The sequence below is a fragment of the Macaca fascicularis genome, chromosome 19 (assembly GCF_037993035.2).
Source record: "Macaca fascicularis isolate 582-1 chromosome 19, T2T-MFA8v1.1".
Lineage (NCBI taxonomy): Eukaryota > Metazoa > Chordata > Mammalia > Primates > Cercopithecidae > Macaca > Macaca fascicularis.
Genome location: NC_088393.1, coordinates 5,560,274 through 5,578,024, shown reverse-complemented (window position 1 = coordinate 5,578,024; position 17,751 = coordinate 5,560,274). Strand labels below are relative to the sequence as shown.

Sequence of the window (17,751 nt, the reverse complement as noted above, 5' to 3'; positions counted from 1 at the left end):
AAACTGAAAGGAGGAAGTTTCTGAGACTGCACAGCCAGGCCCCGCTTGGCCCCTCTGGCCGTGAAAATAAAGGGCCTTCTGGAAGGCAGGGACCAGAATAGAGCTTCACTTCCTACAGGCTTTGCACCAGCATGGAATTTCCAGAAGGCCCCCCAGGATCCTCTTCCTGTTCTGTCCTTCCTGTGAAACTATTACCATCCACCCCCCACCTCAGCCCTATGTCCCAGAAATTGCTCTGCTCAGCCAGGCGCGGTGGTTCACGTCTGTCATCCCAGCACTTTGGGAGGCTGAGGCTGGTGGATGACTTGAGCCCAGGAGTTCGAAACCAGCCCGGCCAATGTGGTGAAATCCCATCTCCACAAAATTACAACAAATAGCTGAGGGTGGTGGTACGCGCCCGTAATCCCAGCTACTCGAGAGGCTGAGGCAGGAGAATCGCTTGAACCCGGGAGGCGGAGGTTGCAGTGAGCCGAGATCGCACCACTGCACTCCAGCCTGGGCGACAGAACAAGACTCTATCTGAAAGAAAACAAAACTAAAAATAAAAAAATACAATAAAATTGGCCGGGCACTGTGGCTTACGCCTGGATTCCCAGCTACTCGGGAGGCTGAGGCAGGAGAATTGCTTGAACGTGGGAGGTGGAGGTTGGAGTGAACTGAGATCTCACCACTACACTGCAGCCTGGGCAATAGAGCGAGATTCTGTCTCAAAAACAAAATACAATAAAATAAAGAACAAAAAGAAACTGCTCAGCTCAAGGTCCTTGGTGACCTTGTGTTGTTGTTTTTTTTTTTTTTTTGAGACGGGGTCTCGCTCTGTCACCCAGGCTGGAGTGCAGTGGCCGGATCTCAGCTCACTGCAAGCTCCGTCTCCCGGGTTCACGCCATTCTCCTGCCTCAGCCTCCCGAGTAGCTGGGACTACAGGCGCCCGCCACCTCGCCCAGCTAATTTTTTGTATTTTTTAGTAGAGACGGGGTTTCACCGTGTTAGCCAGGATGGTCTCGATCTCCTGACCTCGTGATCCGCCCGTCTCGGCCTCCCAAAGTGCTGGGATTACAGGCTTGAGCCACTGCGCCCAGCCGACCTTGTGTTGTTAAATCCCAGGGTCACTTCTCCATCTGCCTTGACCTCTGGCCTTTGTCACTCTGCTCCAGCCATGTGAGCCTTCCTATTGTTCCTCCAACATACCGGGTGTGGTCCTGCCTCAGGGCCTTTGCATAGGCTGTGCCTTCTGCCTGGAATGCCCTTCCCCCAAGCACCTACATGCCTCCCTCGTCACTTCCTTCAGGTCTTTGCTCAAACATCACCATCTGGCTGAGCGTAGTGGTGGGCACCTGTTGTCCCAGCTGCTCCAGAGGCTGAGGTGGGAGGGTCACTTGAGCCCAGGATTTCGAGGCTGCAGTGAGCTATGATCAAACACGCCACTGCACTCCAGCCTGGGCGACAGAGTGGGATGCTGTCTCTCTCTTTTTTTTTTTTCTGAGACAGAGTCTCGCTCTGTCACCCAGGCTGGAGGGCAGTGGCGTGATCTCGGCTTACTGCAAGCTCCACCTCCCGGGTTTACGCCATTCTGCTGCCTCAGCCTCCCAAGTAGCTGGGACTACAGGCGCCCGCCACCATGCCCGGCTAATTTTTTCATATTTTTAGTAGAGACAGGGTTTCACTGTGTTAGCCAGGATGATCTCGATCTCCTGACCTCGTGATCCGCCCGCCTCGGCCTCCCAAAGTGCTGGGATTACAGACGTGTGCCACTGCGCCCGGCCGGTAGGAGAATCACTTGAACCCAGGAGGCAGAAAAAAAAAAAAGTGATTCTCCTACCTCAGCCTCCCAAGTAGCTGGGATTACAGGCACACGCCACCACGCCCGGCTAGTTTTGTATTTTTAGTAGAGATGGGGTTTCACTGTGTTGGTCAGGCTGGTCTCCAACTCCTGACCTCAAGTGATCTGTCTGCCTCAGCCTCCCAAAGTGCTGGGATGACAGGCATGAGCCACCATGCCTGGTGGATGCCCAAGTCTTTTAAAAATTTTATTTATTTAATTTTTTTTTTTTGAGACAGGGTCCCACTCTGTCACCCAGGCTGGAATGCAGTGATGCCATCACAGCTCACTGCAGCCTCAACCTTCCACGTCAGGCAATCCTCCCACCTCAGCCTCCTGAGTAGCTGGGACCACAGGTGCATGCCATCACACGCAGGTGATTTTTGTAAAGATAGGGTTTTGCTGTGTTGCCCTGGCTGGTTTCAAACTCCTGGGTTTAAGCAATCTGCCCAGCTCGGCCTCCCAAAGTGTTGGGATTACAGGCATGCACCACCATGCCTAGCTGCTTTTTTTTTTTTTTTTTTTTTTTTTTTTTGAGACAGGGTCTCACTGTTGCTCAGGCTGGAGTGCAGTGTTATGATCACAGCTCACTGCAGCCTCGACCTCCCAGGCTCAAGCAATCCTCCCACCTCAGCCTCCTGAGTAGCTGGGATTACAGGCATGTGCCACCACATCCAGCTAATTTTTTTTGTAGTTTTAGTAGAGACGGGGTTTCACCATGTTGGCCAGGCTGGTTCTCGAACTCCTGACCTCAAATGATTCTCCTGTGTCAACTTCCTAAAGTGCTGGGATTACAGGCATGAGCCACTGCGCCCAGCCTTACACGTTTTGTAGAGATGGAGTTTCACCGTGTTGCCCAGGCTGGTCTCGAACTCCCGGGCTCAAGCAATCCTCCCGCCTTGGCCTCCCAGTGTTGGGATTGCAGGCGTGAGCTTCTGCACCTGGACTCAAGTCAGTTTTTCCGTTTCTCGATTCCATGTTCGCTTCCTGCTAGCTGGTGTATTTTGTTCATTCCCTCCATTATCTGTTCATTCCTTTGCTGAGCAGTGTGTATTGAGCATCTACTGTATGCCAGGGGTGGCTTCAGATCAGGTGGACGATGTTTTCCGGGACGGATCCCGTTGCTGCCCTCACGGGGCTCGCAGCTCCAAGGGGAGGCGGGTACAGGAGTGGGTGGTCTCGTGTGGGCTTGCCCTGGGTGTGACCGGGATGCAGAAGGAACTAGGGGGCGGGGCCCCGGGAGCAGGGATCTGAACCCACCGGTAGTGCTCAGAGCTCTCTGCAGCCCCCAGGAAGGAAAGGGCACTCCGGGTGGAGGGCATGGCACAGGCAACAACCCGGAGGGGTAGGAGGGAGTGTGGAGCCTCCAAGGGACCGAGGGGAGCCAGTGTGGCCCACCTTGGTGCAGGCCTTTTGTCCCCCAAGCCTGGAGGTAGCGGAGGCATGAATTATCTGTGGGGACCCAGAAGGTGCCGCAATGAGCAGACGCTGCCACCAGAGGGCACCATCGGACAGCGGTTCCAGCCTCTCCCAACGACGGCTGGCGCGGGGACAGTCCCTCTTTCCCCGGCCTGCTCCAGAGACAGCCCAAAGCGGGAGGGGTCCTGAAAAAGTGCCCAGTTCTCAACCATGCCAACAGCCTCCTCGCCCCTCTGTAAATTGCAACAATGGACCGGGTGCGGTGGCTCACGCCTGTAATCCCAGCACTTTGGGAAGTCGAGGCGGGTGGATCACCTGAGGTCAGAAGTTCGAGACCAGCCTGGCCAACATGGTGAAACCCCATCTCTACTAAAAATACAAAAATTAGGCCGGGCGCGGTGGCTCACGCCTGTAATCCCAGCACTTTGGGAGGCTGAGGTGGGTGGATCACGAGGTCAGGAGACCGAGACTACCCTGGCTAACACGGTGAAACCCCGTCTCTACTAAAAATACAAAAAAATTAGCTGGGCGTGGTGGCGGGCGCCTGTAGTCCCAGCTACACAGGAAGCTGAGGCAGGAGAATAGCGTGAACCTGGGAGGTGGAGCTTGCAGTGAGCCGAGATCGCGCCACTGCACCCCAGTCTGGGCGACAGAGCGAGACTCCGTCTCAAAAAAAAAAACAAAAAACAAAAAACAAAAATTAGCTGGGCACGGTGGCCGGCATCTGTAGCCCCAGCTATTCAGGAGGCTGAGGCAGGAGAATCGCTTGAACCCGGCAGACTGAGATTGCAATGAGCCGATATGGTGCCACTGCACTCCAGCCTGGGTGACAGAGCAATACTGTGCCTCAACAATAAATAAATAAATAATTGCAACAAGAATGACAGCTAAATACTTATCCCCATTGGCAGGTCACTAGGGCTCTTTTTGCCCCATTTTGCAGGTGGGGAAACTGAGGCACAGGACGGTAGCGTCGCTTTGCAAAGTCACATAGTGAGACTGTAAAGCCGGGATTAGGATGAGGCTAGAGAGCACCCTCAGAGACAAATTAAAGGCAGAGTTCATCCCCAGGGGTGCGCAAGTGCGGGATCTTTGGAAATTTCTGTCTAATATTGTTTCCAGCCCGGCTAGAGCCCAGAGAGGGCAGATGCCAGCCTGAGGCCACACAGCAGGCTCTTCTCCAGTCCCCTCCCCCAAGAGTGTCTCCCTGCAGCCCTGGGGTTTGCCTGGGCTCACAAATGCCATCCCCAAGTGCCCCTGGGCGGGGATCTTTTATTTTTAACCTGTTCAGTGGTTGCGGCCTTATTATAGCCCTGGGAGGCTGCCACGGTCTCCAGTTTCCAAGGGAAGCTGCAAAACTTTTTCTCTTCTGAGGAAAAGGAGTGTCTGGGTGCAGTGGCTCTTTCCTGTAATCCCTGTATTTGGGGAGGCTGAGGTGGATCATTTAAGCCCAGGAGTTTGGGACCAGCCTGGCCCACACAGTGAGACCCCTGTCTCTAGTTTTATTTTTTATTATTTATTTATTTATTTAGAGATGAAGGGTCACTCTGTCGCCCAGGCTACAGTGGCAGTGGCGCGATCTTGGCTCACTGCAACCTCCACTTTCCGGGTTCAAGTGATTCTCATGCCTCAGCCTCCAGAGCAGTTGGGATTACAGGCACACACCACCACACCTGGCTAATTTTGTGTTTTTAGTAGAGACGGGGTTTCACCATGTTGGCCAGGCTGGTCTTGAACTCCTGACCTCAAGTGATTCTCCCGCCTCGGCCTCCCAAAGTGCTGGGATTACAAGCGTGAGCCACCACACCTGGCCAAAATCAATGCATTTTCTTTTCTTTTTTCTTTTAAGAGATGGGGTCTTGCTGTGTTGGCTGGTCTTGAACTCCGGGCCTTCAGTGATCCTGTCATCTCACCCTCCTGAGTAGCTGGGGTTACAGGCGTTTGCCGTTGTGCCTGGCTCTTTAATGTATTTTCTATTGCTTGAGCCAGTTAACATTTTTCTTTAAATAGGCTTTAAAAATCAGTCCTTAATTTTTTTGGGAATTAGATCTTGGTGATGGTTGTACAACCTTGTACATATACTAAAAGCCCCTGAATTATCCATGTTAAAATGGTGAATTGTGGCCAAGCATGGTGGCTCACGCCTGTAATCCCAGCACTTTGGGAGGCTGAGGCGGGAGGATCACGAGGTCAGGAGATCGAGACCATCCTGGCTAACACGGTGAAACCCCGTCTCTACTAAAAATACAAAAAAAAAAATTAGCCGGACGTGGTGGCGGGCACCTGTAGTCCCAGCTACTCGGTAGGCTGAGGCAGGAGAATGGAGTGAACCTGGGAGGCAGAGCTTGCAGTGAGCAGAGATCACGCCACTGCACTCTAGCCTGGGCGACACAGCGAAACTCCGTCTCAAAAAAAAAAAAGTGAATTTTATGTTTTGCAACTTATATCTCCATTAAAAAATATAAAAGCCATTAAAAAAGTAAAAAACATTTAACTCGTATTAATTATTTATTTATCTTGAGACAGGGTCTCCCTCTGTCACCCAGGCTGAAGTGCAGTGGTGTGATCACAGCTCACTACGGCCTCCACCTCCTGGGCTCAAGCGATCCTCCCACCTCAGCCTCCCAAAATGCTGGGATTACAGGCATGAGCCACTCTTGAGCAGCTAGGACCACAGGTGCACACCACCACACCCAGCTAATTTTTATATATTTCTTGTAGAGATGAGGGGGTGGGTCTCACTAAGTTGTCCAGGCTGGTCTCGAACACCTGGGCTCAACCAACCCTCCCACCTCAGCCTCCCAAAATGCTGAGATTACAGGCATGAGCCACTGTCCCTGGCTGTGGGACTGCACGTTGGGTAATCCGTGAAGGCTTCATGGAGGAGATGACATTGGATCAAGATCATTGCTTTAATCGACATCAAATAACTAATAAGTTAATAATTCAAATTAATAAATTTGAATTAATATCAATAATTAAATCATGTATATTAAGTTAACAGACATTCAGAGATAAGCTTTAATAGGAGATATCAAGGCACAGGGCGGAGGGAGGGGGTTGTCCCGGGGAATTCTAAATGTCCCAGTTTGTGTGGAGGTTCAAGGTGTCTTGTACAACCCACTGGAGAAACAGGAGCTGGGACCGGTGGGGGCACATTCTCTTGGCCCAGCACATGGGCAGTGCCGCCCACATTTGGCCCGGGTCTTGCCTAATACATGTTTTGGTAAACACTCGGTCAGAGCACCCTCTGTTTCTTCCAGTCCCGAAGCTCCCCACAGGAATCCACACCCCCGCTCCACCCCTCTCTCTCGGGACATGGATTCAATGTCCCCGGTGGGTCATCTGGCCTTTTCGGCCTGTGACGTGATTCGAGCGGTGCTATCTTTAACCTCGGGCAGGGGCGTTCCCTCCCCGTCGACGTTGCTCAGATAACAGTGCTGGAATTTCACAGGGGTGGCGGCCCCCCGGGGTCTGGCAAAGCCTTCGGGGCCTACTCGTGTCCCCTGCTGCTGCCCTAAGTAGTCAGAGGAGGTCGCGAATTCCCAGCTCGTTCACTGTTCACTCGCTCAGCCCATATTTACAGGCCACCTGGCGTGGGACAGACCCTGGCCCGGGTGCTGAGGACGCAGCAGTGACCAAGACCCTCAAAGGGTTGGGGAGGGTCTGAGAAAGTCACTGACCAAGTAGACGAGCAAATGAGAAGAACTCCAGATCCCCCACTTCAGTTCTGTGGAATCGGATTGGCAGCAGGCTGGGAAGGGCGGTTTGCGAGCTTGGGGGGCCCCCACTCCCCCATCTCCCAGGTCAGGCTGGGCTGCCTGGCTCTCGACACCTTCCAGCAGGGGTTAAGCTTTGACCCTGATGTTTCCCGGCTGGGTAAGCTTAGAGAAGCCCCCTCCCCTCTCTGTGAGCCTGTTTCTCTGGGATCCGCTGGATCAGCCCTCACCTGAAGCTCGTAGAGCTTTAAGCTGGCCTTCATCTTAAGGGGGCTGTTTTTCCTACTTTATTATTCTTATTTTTCTTCCATCCATGGGACTCTGATATGTTTTTCCTCCTTTAAAGGGCTGCTGTGTAAACAGGCAGTGCATTTAACCACAGACCACCCGGGTCACCCTCTTGGCTTCATGGCCTTAGGCACTCCACTTGACCTCTCTGAGCTTTTTACTTCACTGATCAGCGTCAGGTAGTCATTTGATTATTGTGGACAGTTCTTGCTACCCTTGATGGCGTTGATGGCCCCATTTTACAGCAACCCCAGTTACACGTGGATTACAGACCCTCTGGTGGGGGGCCCTCCCCAGGCCAAGCCAATTGGCACACCCCACCCCTGAGATACTACGATTGGGTCATGGAAGAACATGGGACCCAGGCCGGTCCAATCAGAGCTAATCTTGGTGTTTTTTGTTTGTTTGTTTTTGAGACAGAGCCTCACTCTGTTGCCCAGACTGGAGTGTAGTGGCACAGTCTCGGCTCACTGCAACGTCCACCTCCCGGATTCAAGCAATTCTCCTGCCTCAGCCTCCCGAGTAGCTGGGATTACAGGTGCCTGACACCGCGCCCGGCTAATTTTTTGTATTTTTAGTATAGACAGGGTTTCACTATGTTGACCAGAATGGTCTAGAACTCCTGACCTCGTGATCCACCCGCCTCAGTCTCCCAAAGTGTTGGGATTACAGGCGTGAGCCACCGCGCTCGGTCACGAATCTTGGGATTTGACTGGGAGGAAGAGGCTGTCTTTTCTCCTGGTGGTCATCTTGGGATCCCCACCCCCACCCCAGTCTCAGGGGAACTAGCAACCAGGTCTTTAGGAACAACTGGGATCTGCTGGCTCAGCCCTCACCTGAAACTGGTAGAGCTTTAAGATGGCCTTCATTAGGAGGTATGAGGCTGAAGTTACGATCCCCAGGTCTGAGCTTTCAAAGCAAGCATTTAGCTCAGATAATTTTTGTGAGTGATTTGCTTGGGGTTAGGGGACCGATTCTGGCAGACCCCCGAGGGAAACAGACGCTCAGGATGTGGAGGCAGGATGGTCACCTGCCCCAGGGAGGGGACAGCTTGTGCCAAAACACCACTACCAGAAAGCAGAGGAAAGGGATCCGTGTGTCTGCCGTCCGGGATGGAGAATCAGCACAAGGTATGAACTCTGACAGCCCTGGGTTCCAACCTCAGCCTTTCCTTCATGCGCTGTGTCTCTAGGCATTTTTTTTTTTTTTTTTTTTTTTGAGACGGAGTCTCGTGCTCTGTACCCCAGGCTGGAGTGCAGTGGTGCCATCTCGGCTCACTGCAAGCTCCGCCTCCCGGGTTCACGCCATTCTCCTGCCTCAGCCTCCTGAGTAGCTGGGACTACAGGTGCCTGCCACCACACGCGGCTAATTTTTTCTATTTTTAGTAGAGACAGGGTTTCACCGTCACTGTTAGCCGGATGATCTCCATCTCCTGACCTCATGACCCTCCCGCCTTGGCCTCCCAAAGTGCTGGGATTACAGGTGTGAGCCACCACGCCCGGCCAGCCTTAGGCATCTTAATGTCGCTTAGTAGCCTCAGTTCCCCCACCTGCCATACAGGACCTACTTTGTTTTTTTGAAACAGGGTCTCACTCTGTTGCCCAGGCTGGAGTGTGGTGGTGCCATCAAGGCTCGCTGCAGCCTCAAGCTCCTGGGCTCAATCAATCCTCCTGCTTCAGCCTCCCCAGCAGCAGCCGGGACTACACATCCCCACGCCTGGCTAATTTTTTTTTTTTTGTAGAGACAGGATCTCACTTTGCTGCCCATGCTGGTCTCAAACTCATAGGCTCAAGCAATCCTCCAGCCTTGGCCTCCCAAGGTGCTGGGATTACAGGCATAATCCACCGCACCTGGCCAGGACCTACTTTAGATGGGACCTACTTTGACTGGGAGGAAGATGCTCTCTTTTCTGCTGGTGGTCATCTTGGGACGCCCACCTCACTCCAGTCTCAGGGGAGCTATCAGCCAGCTCTTTAGGAACGACTGGGATCTGCTGGATCAGTCCTCACCCGAAACTGGTAGAGCTTTAAGATGGCCTTCATCTTAAGAGGGCTATTTTTCCTACTTTCTTCTTATTATTTTTCTTCCATCCATGGGACTCTGATATGTTTTTCCTCCTTTAGAGGGCTGTTGTGTAAACAGGCAGTGCATTTAACTACAGAGAATGGTGCCTGGCATACAGTAGGTGCTCAATAAATGCTCACTAGTACTGTGTCCCCCAGGAGATGGCTTTCAGAGCAGCACCTGCTGATTCAAATCCACTCCTTTGATGCCACACCAAACAGTCAGACGACAGCCCAACAGCTGTCACCTGTGGCACTGTCCAGTCCCGAATGAAACCAGACCACAGGTGCGTGAAGGCAAGAGATGGGAGACACCCACCTTTGGGAGAGCCCTCCGACCCAATGCACCATGGAAGTAGCACGCACCCCACAGCAGGGCCTCCCTCCACTGCCACGTGCGGCGGGGGCACAGGGATTAACCACACGTTGGTATCGACAGCTCGATCCTTATCCCCAAGGGGGCCTGGAACCTGCCTGGCACATGGCAGGGGCTCAGCAAAATCCCACAGACCCAGCTAACGGGGTGGTGCTTTCTAGTGGGGGTTTGACTGTTCTAATAGGGAGAAAACAAGAATTTTAGAATGGAACAAATTTACACAAGGAAGTGAGATGAGATGGCAGATGAAGAAAAAAAAAAAGGTGGGGGGGGGCCTGGTGTGGTGGCTCACGCCTATAATCCCAGCACTTTGGGAGGCTGAGGCGGGTGGATCATTTGAGGTTAGGAATTTGAGACCAGCCTGGCCAATGTGGTGAAACCCTGTCTCTACTAAAAATATAAAAATTAGGCCAGGTGTGGTGGTGCACGCCTGTAATCCCAGTTACTCGAGGGGCTGAGGCAGGAGAATTGCTTGAACCCAGGAAGCGGAGGTTGCCAAGATTGCACCCCTGCACTCCAGCCTGGGTGACAGAGCAAGACTCCATCTCGAAAGAAAGAAAAAGAAAAAGAAAAAGGGAAGGGGGATTTTCCTCATTAAGCCTGAACCAGCTCTAGGAAATCCAAGTTCACCAAAGACGCTTACTGGCTTCATCGGTGAGTCTTGCTGGAAAGCAGGATAGGTTTGACCAAAACACAAACACCAACACATAGCTCTCCACCGTCCCTGTCCCAGCTCCTCAGGCACCAGCTGAGGAAGGCTTCCTGTGAACTTCATTCTCCCCAACTTAAAGGAGCCACCCTTTCCTTCTAGAGGTAACCCTACCGAAAAGCAGGGGTTAGTGGTTTTCGTTTTTTTTTTTTTTTTGGTCGCTCAGACGGGAGTGCAGTGGTGCAGTCATGGCTCACTGCGGCCTCAACTTCCTAGGCTCAAGTAATCCTCCCACCTCAGCCTCTGAAGTAGCTGGGATTACAGGTGCATGCCACCATTCCTGGTTACTTTTAAAAATTAATTCTAGAGGCTGGGTGTGGTGGCTCATGCCTGTAATCCCAGGACTTTGGCAGGCGGATCACAAGGTCAGGAGTTCAAGACCACCATGGCCAATATGGTGAAACTCCATCTCTACTCACAATACAAAATTAGCCGGGCATGGTGGCATATGCCGGTAGTCCCAGCTGCTTGGGAGACTGAGGCGGGAGAATCACTCGAACCCAGGAGGCGAAGGTTGCAGTGAGCCGAGATGGCGCAACTGCACTACAGCCCGAGTGACAGAGTGAGACTCCATCTTAAAAAAAAAAAAAAAAAGGCCGGGCGCGGTGGCTCAAGCCTGTAATCCCAGCACTTTGGGAGGCCGAGACGGGCGGATCACGAGGTCAGGAGATCGAGACCATCCTGGCTGACACGGTGAAACCCTGTCTCTACTAAAAAATACAAAAAACTAGCCGGGCGAGGTGGCGGGCGCCTGTAGTCCCAGCTACTTGGGAGGCTGAGGCAGGAGAATGGCGTGAACCCGGGAGGCGGAGCTTGCAGTGTGAGCTGAGATCCGGCCACTGCACTCCAGCCTGGGTGGCAGAGCGAGACTCCGTCTCAAAAAAAAAAAAAAAAAAAAAAAATTGTAGATACAGAGGTCTTATTATGTTGCCTAGGCTTCCCAAGGTGCTGAGATTACAGACGTGAGTCGCTATACTCAGACTATTTTTTATTTTTGTAAAGGCAGGCTCTATGCTGCTCAGGCTTTTTTTTTTTTTTTTTTTTTTTTTTTTTTTTTTTTTTTAAATACAGCAACATACTGTTTTTCAAATGAAATTTTACACAAAGCCCCAGTATATAACATAGAGGCCAGGTGCAGTGGTTCATGCTTGTATTCTTAGCACTTTGGGAGACCGAGGTGGGAAGATCGCATGAGTCCAGGAGTTTGAGACCAGTCTGGCCAACATGGCAAAACCTGCGTCTACGGAAAATACAAAAATTAGCTGGGCATGGTGGCAGGTGCCTGTAAATCTGTTACTCAGGAGGCTGAGGCAGGAGAATCGTTTGAACCCGGGAGGCAGAAGTTGCAGTGAGCTGAGATCACGCCATTGCACTCCAGCCTGGGTGACAGGGCGAGACTCTGTCTCAAAAAAATAATAATAAAATAAAATAAGCCCCAGTATATAACATAGAAACCCCTCTGGCTAGGGGAGGTGGCCCTAGGGCTCTCTGTTCACTCGGACCAATGCCATGGACGGATCCACCCACCTCCCACTTCCCCAGTTGACCCACGCCAAGGACGTATCAGGCAATTCTCTTCCAGTATCTTTTTAATGACTTAAACACCAGCGCGCAGACTTGCAATGTAAACGGCCTCATTTCTGTGCTCTGTGCTTTGGGAGGGATGGGGACGCCATTTCCCACCTTGGCTGAGTTAAGTTAAAACCTGTCTTGCAAATAAATAATTTCCTAACACGGCAAAAAAAAAAAAAAACAAAAAAAAAACAAACGAGACCTAGTTTCCATCCAGGGACACGACGTTTCTGGACACCCCCGGTGGCTGCTCCTCCTAAGGGCCTGGCCACTGCAGGGAGGATGTAGTGAGAATGGCTTTCCTTCTGCTGTTTGCTCCTGTCTGCCTGGGCTGATGGAGTCTCGCTCTTGAGAAAAAGTCTTGCTGGGGCAGGTCCTCTGGCAGCCCCAGCACCTCACCCTGAGACATGGGAACCTGAGACTTTGTCCAAAGCTCGGCTGGAAGGCTGGTCTTGGCACTCAACGTCTTAGCTAGTGGATTTATTGCATTAAGACTGTACTTGGGCCTTTTTCATGATGACTTGGGTCCTAATCCTCGAAGCAGCTGAAGAAAACAACCCGGGCCACCTGTAGATGCGCCCACAATGAAATCAGAGGCCACGTGAGGTTTGCAAGGCGGAGTGGCCTGTAGTTTTAACTCGGGCACGATGGCGATGCAGACCCAAACCAATTGTGCCAGTTCTTGCTGGGTGGCAAAGTGTTGTCAGGCTTTGTGGTCACTCCTGATTTCTGCTTGGAAGAACAGTTCTCTTTCTAATGAGAATGGAAAATTGGAAAGGCCTGTAAAATCGGAAAGCCTGTAAAAGGCGGTAGAGTGGAGATGTATAAAAATGTACGGTCGCCCGTGTTTTAGGGGTCGACACCCATGGACTTTTATCTCGCTCACCAAATTCCTCACACACACACAGCTCACTCCTGTGGCCTCGGCCATCTCGGGCACCACAAAATCCTCACGGCTTGAAATTCACTTATGGAGTCCAACAAACAACTTTCTTTAAAAAAAAAAAAAAAAAAAAAAAAAAAGGCAGTAAAATCTCAGAACTTCTGTGCAATGCTTGCAACCTGCCCACTTATTAAATAAATAGAACACCAAACCAACCGAAAGCTATGCAAGTGGCAGGCTGCCCTGGGCAGAGCCCTGCCTGTCTGCCAGGGACTACGGTGGCACGGGAGCAGGGCGTGATCGTGCTGGAAGAAATGAGAGGTGGGCTCATTCCCTGACTTTCAGACTCTCATCTCGGGAGCCCCCAGTCCTAACACTGTATTCGGCAGCTGGAGTTATCCGGCCACGTAAAGGGGAAAGGGAAGGAAGGCCGTCCTCAACTTCTTCCTGTGTTTCTAGCAGGGAAGGAACGCAATGGCTTCGGTCCCTCCACCTCTAGGTAACAAGGCAAAGGCCTCTGTAACCCAGGCAGACAGGATGTGGGGAAGGCCTTGTGTCTTTCCCTAACTCAGAATGAGTAAGCGGGCTCCTGGAGAAAGACTATCCTCTTAGCACGTGACCCTGAAGGCTTCTAGCACCAAAGGCTGGCTAACACCTCCCACCCTCTCTGCAGGTCAAGGGATGGGAGGCGGAAGAACCCTTCTCCTGATTGGTGCCGGAAGGAGGCGAGACGGAGCATCTGCTACACCCCAGCCCGATTTCCCGCCTTTCAGCAGGAGCGTGGAGAGGTGAGGGTACAGACGTTCTGGGCAGGTCAGTGCAGTTCAATGAATGCCTCCAGATCTTCCGGGATGAAGCCCTTGTAAGGGATCTTGTTCTTATCCAGGGCCCGGGCCGCAAGGCACTGCAGGGTAACGTAGTTGAAGGGCTGCATGGTACCCCTGGCCAGCAGCTTCTCGTCCAGCAGCTCGTAGGCCGTCTTCTTGAAGGCGTTGGTGGCATCCATGTGGGCCCCTGCTTCGATCAGGGCATTCATGATGGCCGGGCAGTTGTTCTGGGCTGCTATGTGTAGTGGGGTGTTGTTGTCAAAATCCCTGCTGTCCGGGTCGGCCCCGCAGTCGAGCAGCACTTTGACCACGTGCAGGGAGGGGAATCTGCCCACGGGGTAGCGGCCCACGTTTGTGGTGTCCTTGTCCACAGCCATGTGCAGAGGGGTGAAGCCGTTCTTGCCCCTGGGTGCGCACTTGAGCAGGCGGTAGACGGTCTGGTGCTTCAGGTGCTCCTGGCTGGGAGTGCACTCCACTTTCTCTAGCAGGTAGAGCAGGTGGAGGATGATGGCCAGCGCCTTGGTGAACTGGGCCGAGTCTCCGGGCTCCCTGGGCAGCTGCAGGGCCCGTTCCACTTCCCGGACCCCTTTGGTGAGGACCCCCATGAGGTCTGCAAAGCCGATCTGGGTGCCCAGACTGCCCTTGGCGGCCCGGTCCTGCAGCACGTAGGAGAAGAGTTCCGCGAAGGAGAGGAAGCTGCTGGCGGTCATGGGGCTCAGAGGCTCCAGGTTGGTCTGTTGCATGTCCAGGGCGTACTTCCACAAGCGGATGCAGCGCTCGAAATTGCCCGAGTCGGCGTACACGGCGCCCCTGTAACGGATATAATAGGAAGTGTCGGGGTGCGAGGGACCGAGGATGCGCTCCCGGATCAACAGGGCCTGCATGCGCATCTCATCCGGGTCGGTGATCAGCGCCTCCAGCTCCTCGGTGGTGTTGACCTCCCTGGAATAGTCATAGGCCAGGACCAGCTGTGGGGGCTCCGGTTTGGGCAGGTACTCGCCCCCCTGGTGACGCAGCTCCATGGCCCGCCTCCAGTGTTTGAGGGCCCCAAGCAGATCTCGTTTCTTATCCACATACGTAGCTCCCAGCAATTCCAAGGCTTCCACGGCAGCTTCCCGGCTGGTGGGACAGCAGCTTTCATAAGATTCCCCGTTCAGTGGTTCCTCCGGGGAGGAGCTACAGCATGGGGCCCCCTGAGGCTGCGCACACCCCTGGCTGGTAGAGGGGCCTTCTTGGGGCAGCCCAGGCTGAGCCTCTCCCCCTGCGATCTGCTCCTGGCCGGGCTGCTCCTGGATGAGGTACTCCACAATGTTGGTGTGGCCCGTCACACTGGCCGCAAGCAGCGGGGTCATGCCGTAGCCGTCACGTTCCATGCGGGCCTTGCACCCCAGCAGCAGCTGCAGGATCTCCAGGCTGCCGGACTCGGCGCAGTCGTGCAGGGCCGTGTTGCCCTTGGCGCTGCGCCGGTTCACCTGGGCGCCCTGCTCCAGCAGGTAGCGGGCGATCTCACGATGGCCCTTGTAGCACGAGATCATGAGGCACGTGTGGCCGTGCCGGTTGGCCACCTCAAGGTCGGCCTGGTGCTCGCCGACCAGGTAGCGCACCACCTCCAGGTGGCCGTCGAAGCAGGCGGCGCGCAGGGGCGTGGAGTTGGTGCGCGTGGTGCGGTTCACCGAGGCCCCGCGGCGCAGCAGGCTCCGCACCACGTCCAGGTGGCCGGCGGCGGAGGCGGCCCACAGCGGCGGCGCGCCCTCGATGGTCTCGCCATCGAAGTGCACCGAGCCACCGGCCTCCACGCTCGCGCCGCACCGGTCCACCAGGTACTCCACCACATCCAGGTGGCCGTAGCGCGCGGCGATGAGCAGCGGCGTCCCCCCGCCGGCCACCTCGCCCGTCAGCTCGTCCAGTTCCTCCCGGCTCCGGCCGCTGAGCAGCTTCTGGAGCAGCTGCAGCTTGCCGTCACGGGCAGCGTTGTACACGGCGGTGCGGAGGTCCATGGTTCGGGCCTCCGCCAGGCCATGGGCCGGCCGCCGGAGGACGGGGAGACAGAGGATCAGAGCCCGGACGGGCGGGAGGCAACCTTCACCGTCTCCCTCGGCGCCATCTTAGGGGTTCCTCGGGCGGAACAAAATGGCTGCTGCGACCCGACGAATGGGAGCACGCCGGGAAATGGAGTCCTCTGCGCGGGCCCACTCCATAGAACAAAAAAGGAATCATGGGGGATTAAGACTACACTTCCCAAAAGGCCACAGGACAGCCCCCGCGAGCTGTGAGCGCGCGGCATGATGGAAATTGGTGTTCCAGTCGCAGTGCATGACCAGGGAAGTTAGCAATTTGAGAACTACAATTCCCGTCATGCAGCGCTACACGACCTAGCTTGTGGGAACCGGCGAAATTTGGTGACGTACTTCCCGTGGCTGTCTCTACGTCAGAGCCTATGGAAAAAGCCTGCACGATGCCCTTAAGGACTACATTTCCCAAAAGGCATGGCGAGCGACTCTGAGCCAATCAGGACCTAGACCGAAGGCCAAGCTCGGCCAGAGGGGGCGAGTCATGATTCGGGGTTGGAGCATAGGCGAGCAGCCCACCGGCAGGGGGCGCCAAGAGGAGGCCGAAAAGCCAGACAGGGCGAAAGCGTTTTGAGCTGGGAGAACAGGGAGAGATAAGGGTAAAAAATTACGCGCTCAGTTCTTATTCCCCCATTCATTTATTCATTCATTCATTTACATGCATTTATTTATATCCTAGCATATGTCAGAATTTCCTTCTTCTATTTTATTTACGTAATTATTTCTTATCTTTCAATAACTTCGTGGGATTTTTTTGTGTGTTTTTGTTTTTGAGACAGTCTCTGTCTGTCGCCCAGGCTGTAGTGCAGTGGTGCAATCTCGGCTCACTGCAACATCCACCTCCCGGGTTCAAGCGATTCTTGTGCCTCAGCCTCCCGAGTAGCTGGGATTACAGGCGCCCGCCACCACACCCAGCTAATGTTTGTATTTTTAGTAGAGACGGGGTTTCACCATGTTGGCCAGGATGATCTCGAACTCCTGGCCTTAGGCGATACCCCCGCCTTATCCTCCCAAAGTGCTAGGATTACAGGCGTGAGCCCCTGTGCCCGGCCTGACATGCTGATTTCAATTCCTTTGGATAAATACTGAGAACTGGGATTGCTGAATCATCTGGTAGTTCTATTTTTAAATTTTTCTTTGGAACTTCCATACCATTTTCCATAATGGCTATACTAATTAAAATTACCATCAATAGTGCGTAAGTGTTCTCTTCAAATCCTTGCCAACATTTGGTACCTTTCATCTTTTTGATAATAGCTATTCTAGCAGTTGTAAGGTGATCCATTTCCTGGCATTTTTTTGACAGCAGTGAATTATGAGACAGAAATCTTTGGTGGCCCGAATTATTTATTTTTAAAATGTATTCAAGATGCAATATATATACACTAAAATGCATTTTTTTTTTTTTTTTTTTTTTGAGACGGAGTCTTGCTCTGTCGCCCAGGCCGGAGTGCAGTGGCCGGATCTCAGCTCACTGCAAGCTCCGCCTCCCGGGTTTACGCCATTCTCCTGCCTCAGCCTCTCGAGTAGCTGGGACTACAGGCGCCCGCCACCTCCCCCGGCTAGTTTTTTGTATTTTTAGTAGAGACGGGGTTTCACCATGTTAGCCAGGATGGTCTCGATCTCCTGACCTTGTGATCCGCCCGTCTCGGCCTCCCAAAGTGCTGGGATTACAGGCTTGAGCCACCGCGCCCGGCCTGCTAAAATGCATTTTTAATAAAGAGGACAGGGCCGGGCGCGGTGGCTCAAGCCTGTAATCCCAGCACTTTGGGAGGCCGAGACGGGCGGATCACAAGGTCAGGAGATCGAGACCATCCTGGCTAACACGGCGAAACCCCGTCTCTACTAAAAACACAAAAAATTAGCCGGGGGAGGTGGCGGCGCCTGTGGTCCCAGCTACTCGGGAGGCTGAGGCAGGAGAATGGCGGGAACCCGGGAGGTGGAGCTTGCAGTGAGCTGAGATCTGGCCACTGCACTCCAGCCTGGGCGACAGAGCGAGACTCCAT

The 17,751-nt window shown here is 53.5% G+C and overlaps 1 protein-coding gene across 1 annotated transcript; it reads right to left on the bottom strand.

Annotated features, from left to right (window-relative positions):
* Positions 1 to 11,965: 11,965 nt before the first annotated feature.
* FEM1A (fem-1 homolog A) lies at positions 11,966 to 15,794 on the bottom strand. The gene has a single exon (XM_005587586.4). It carries the CDS (start codon positions 15,671 to 15,673, stop codon positions 13,664 to 13,666), a length of 2,010 nt encoding a protein of 669 aa, XP_005587643.3. The 5' UTR covers positions 15,674 to 15,794; the 3' UTR covers positions 11,966 to 13,663.
* Between the last annotated feature and the right edge of the window lie 1,957 nt (positions 15,795 to 17,751).

What these genes read in the sequence shown, in the direction of transcription:
- FEM1A (XM_005587586.4), bottom strand. Translation starts at nt 15,673, where the DNA reads ATGGACCTCCGCACCGCCGTGTACAACGCTGCCCGTGACGGCAAGCTG.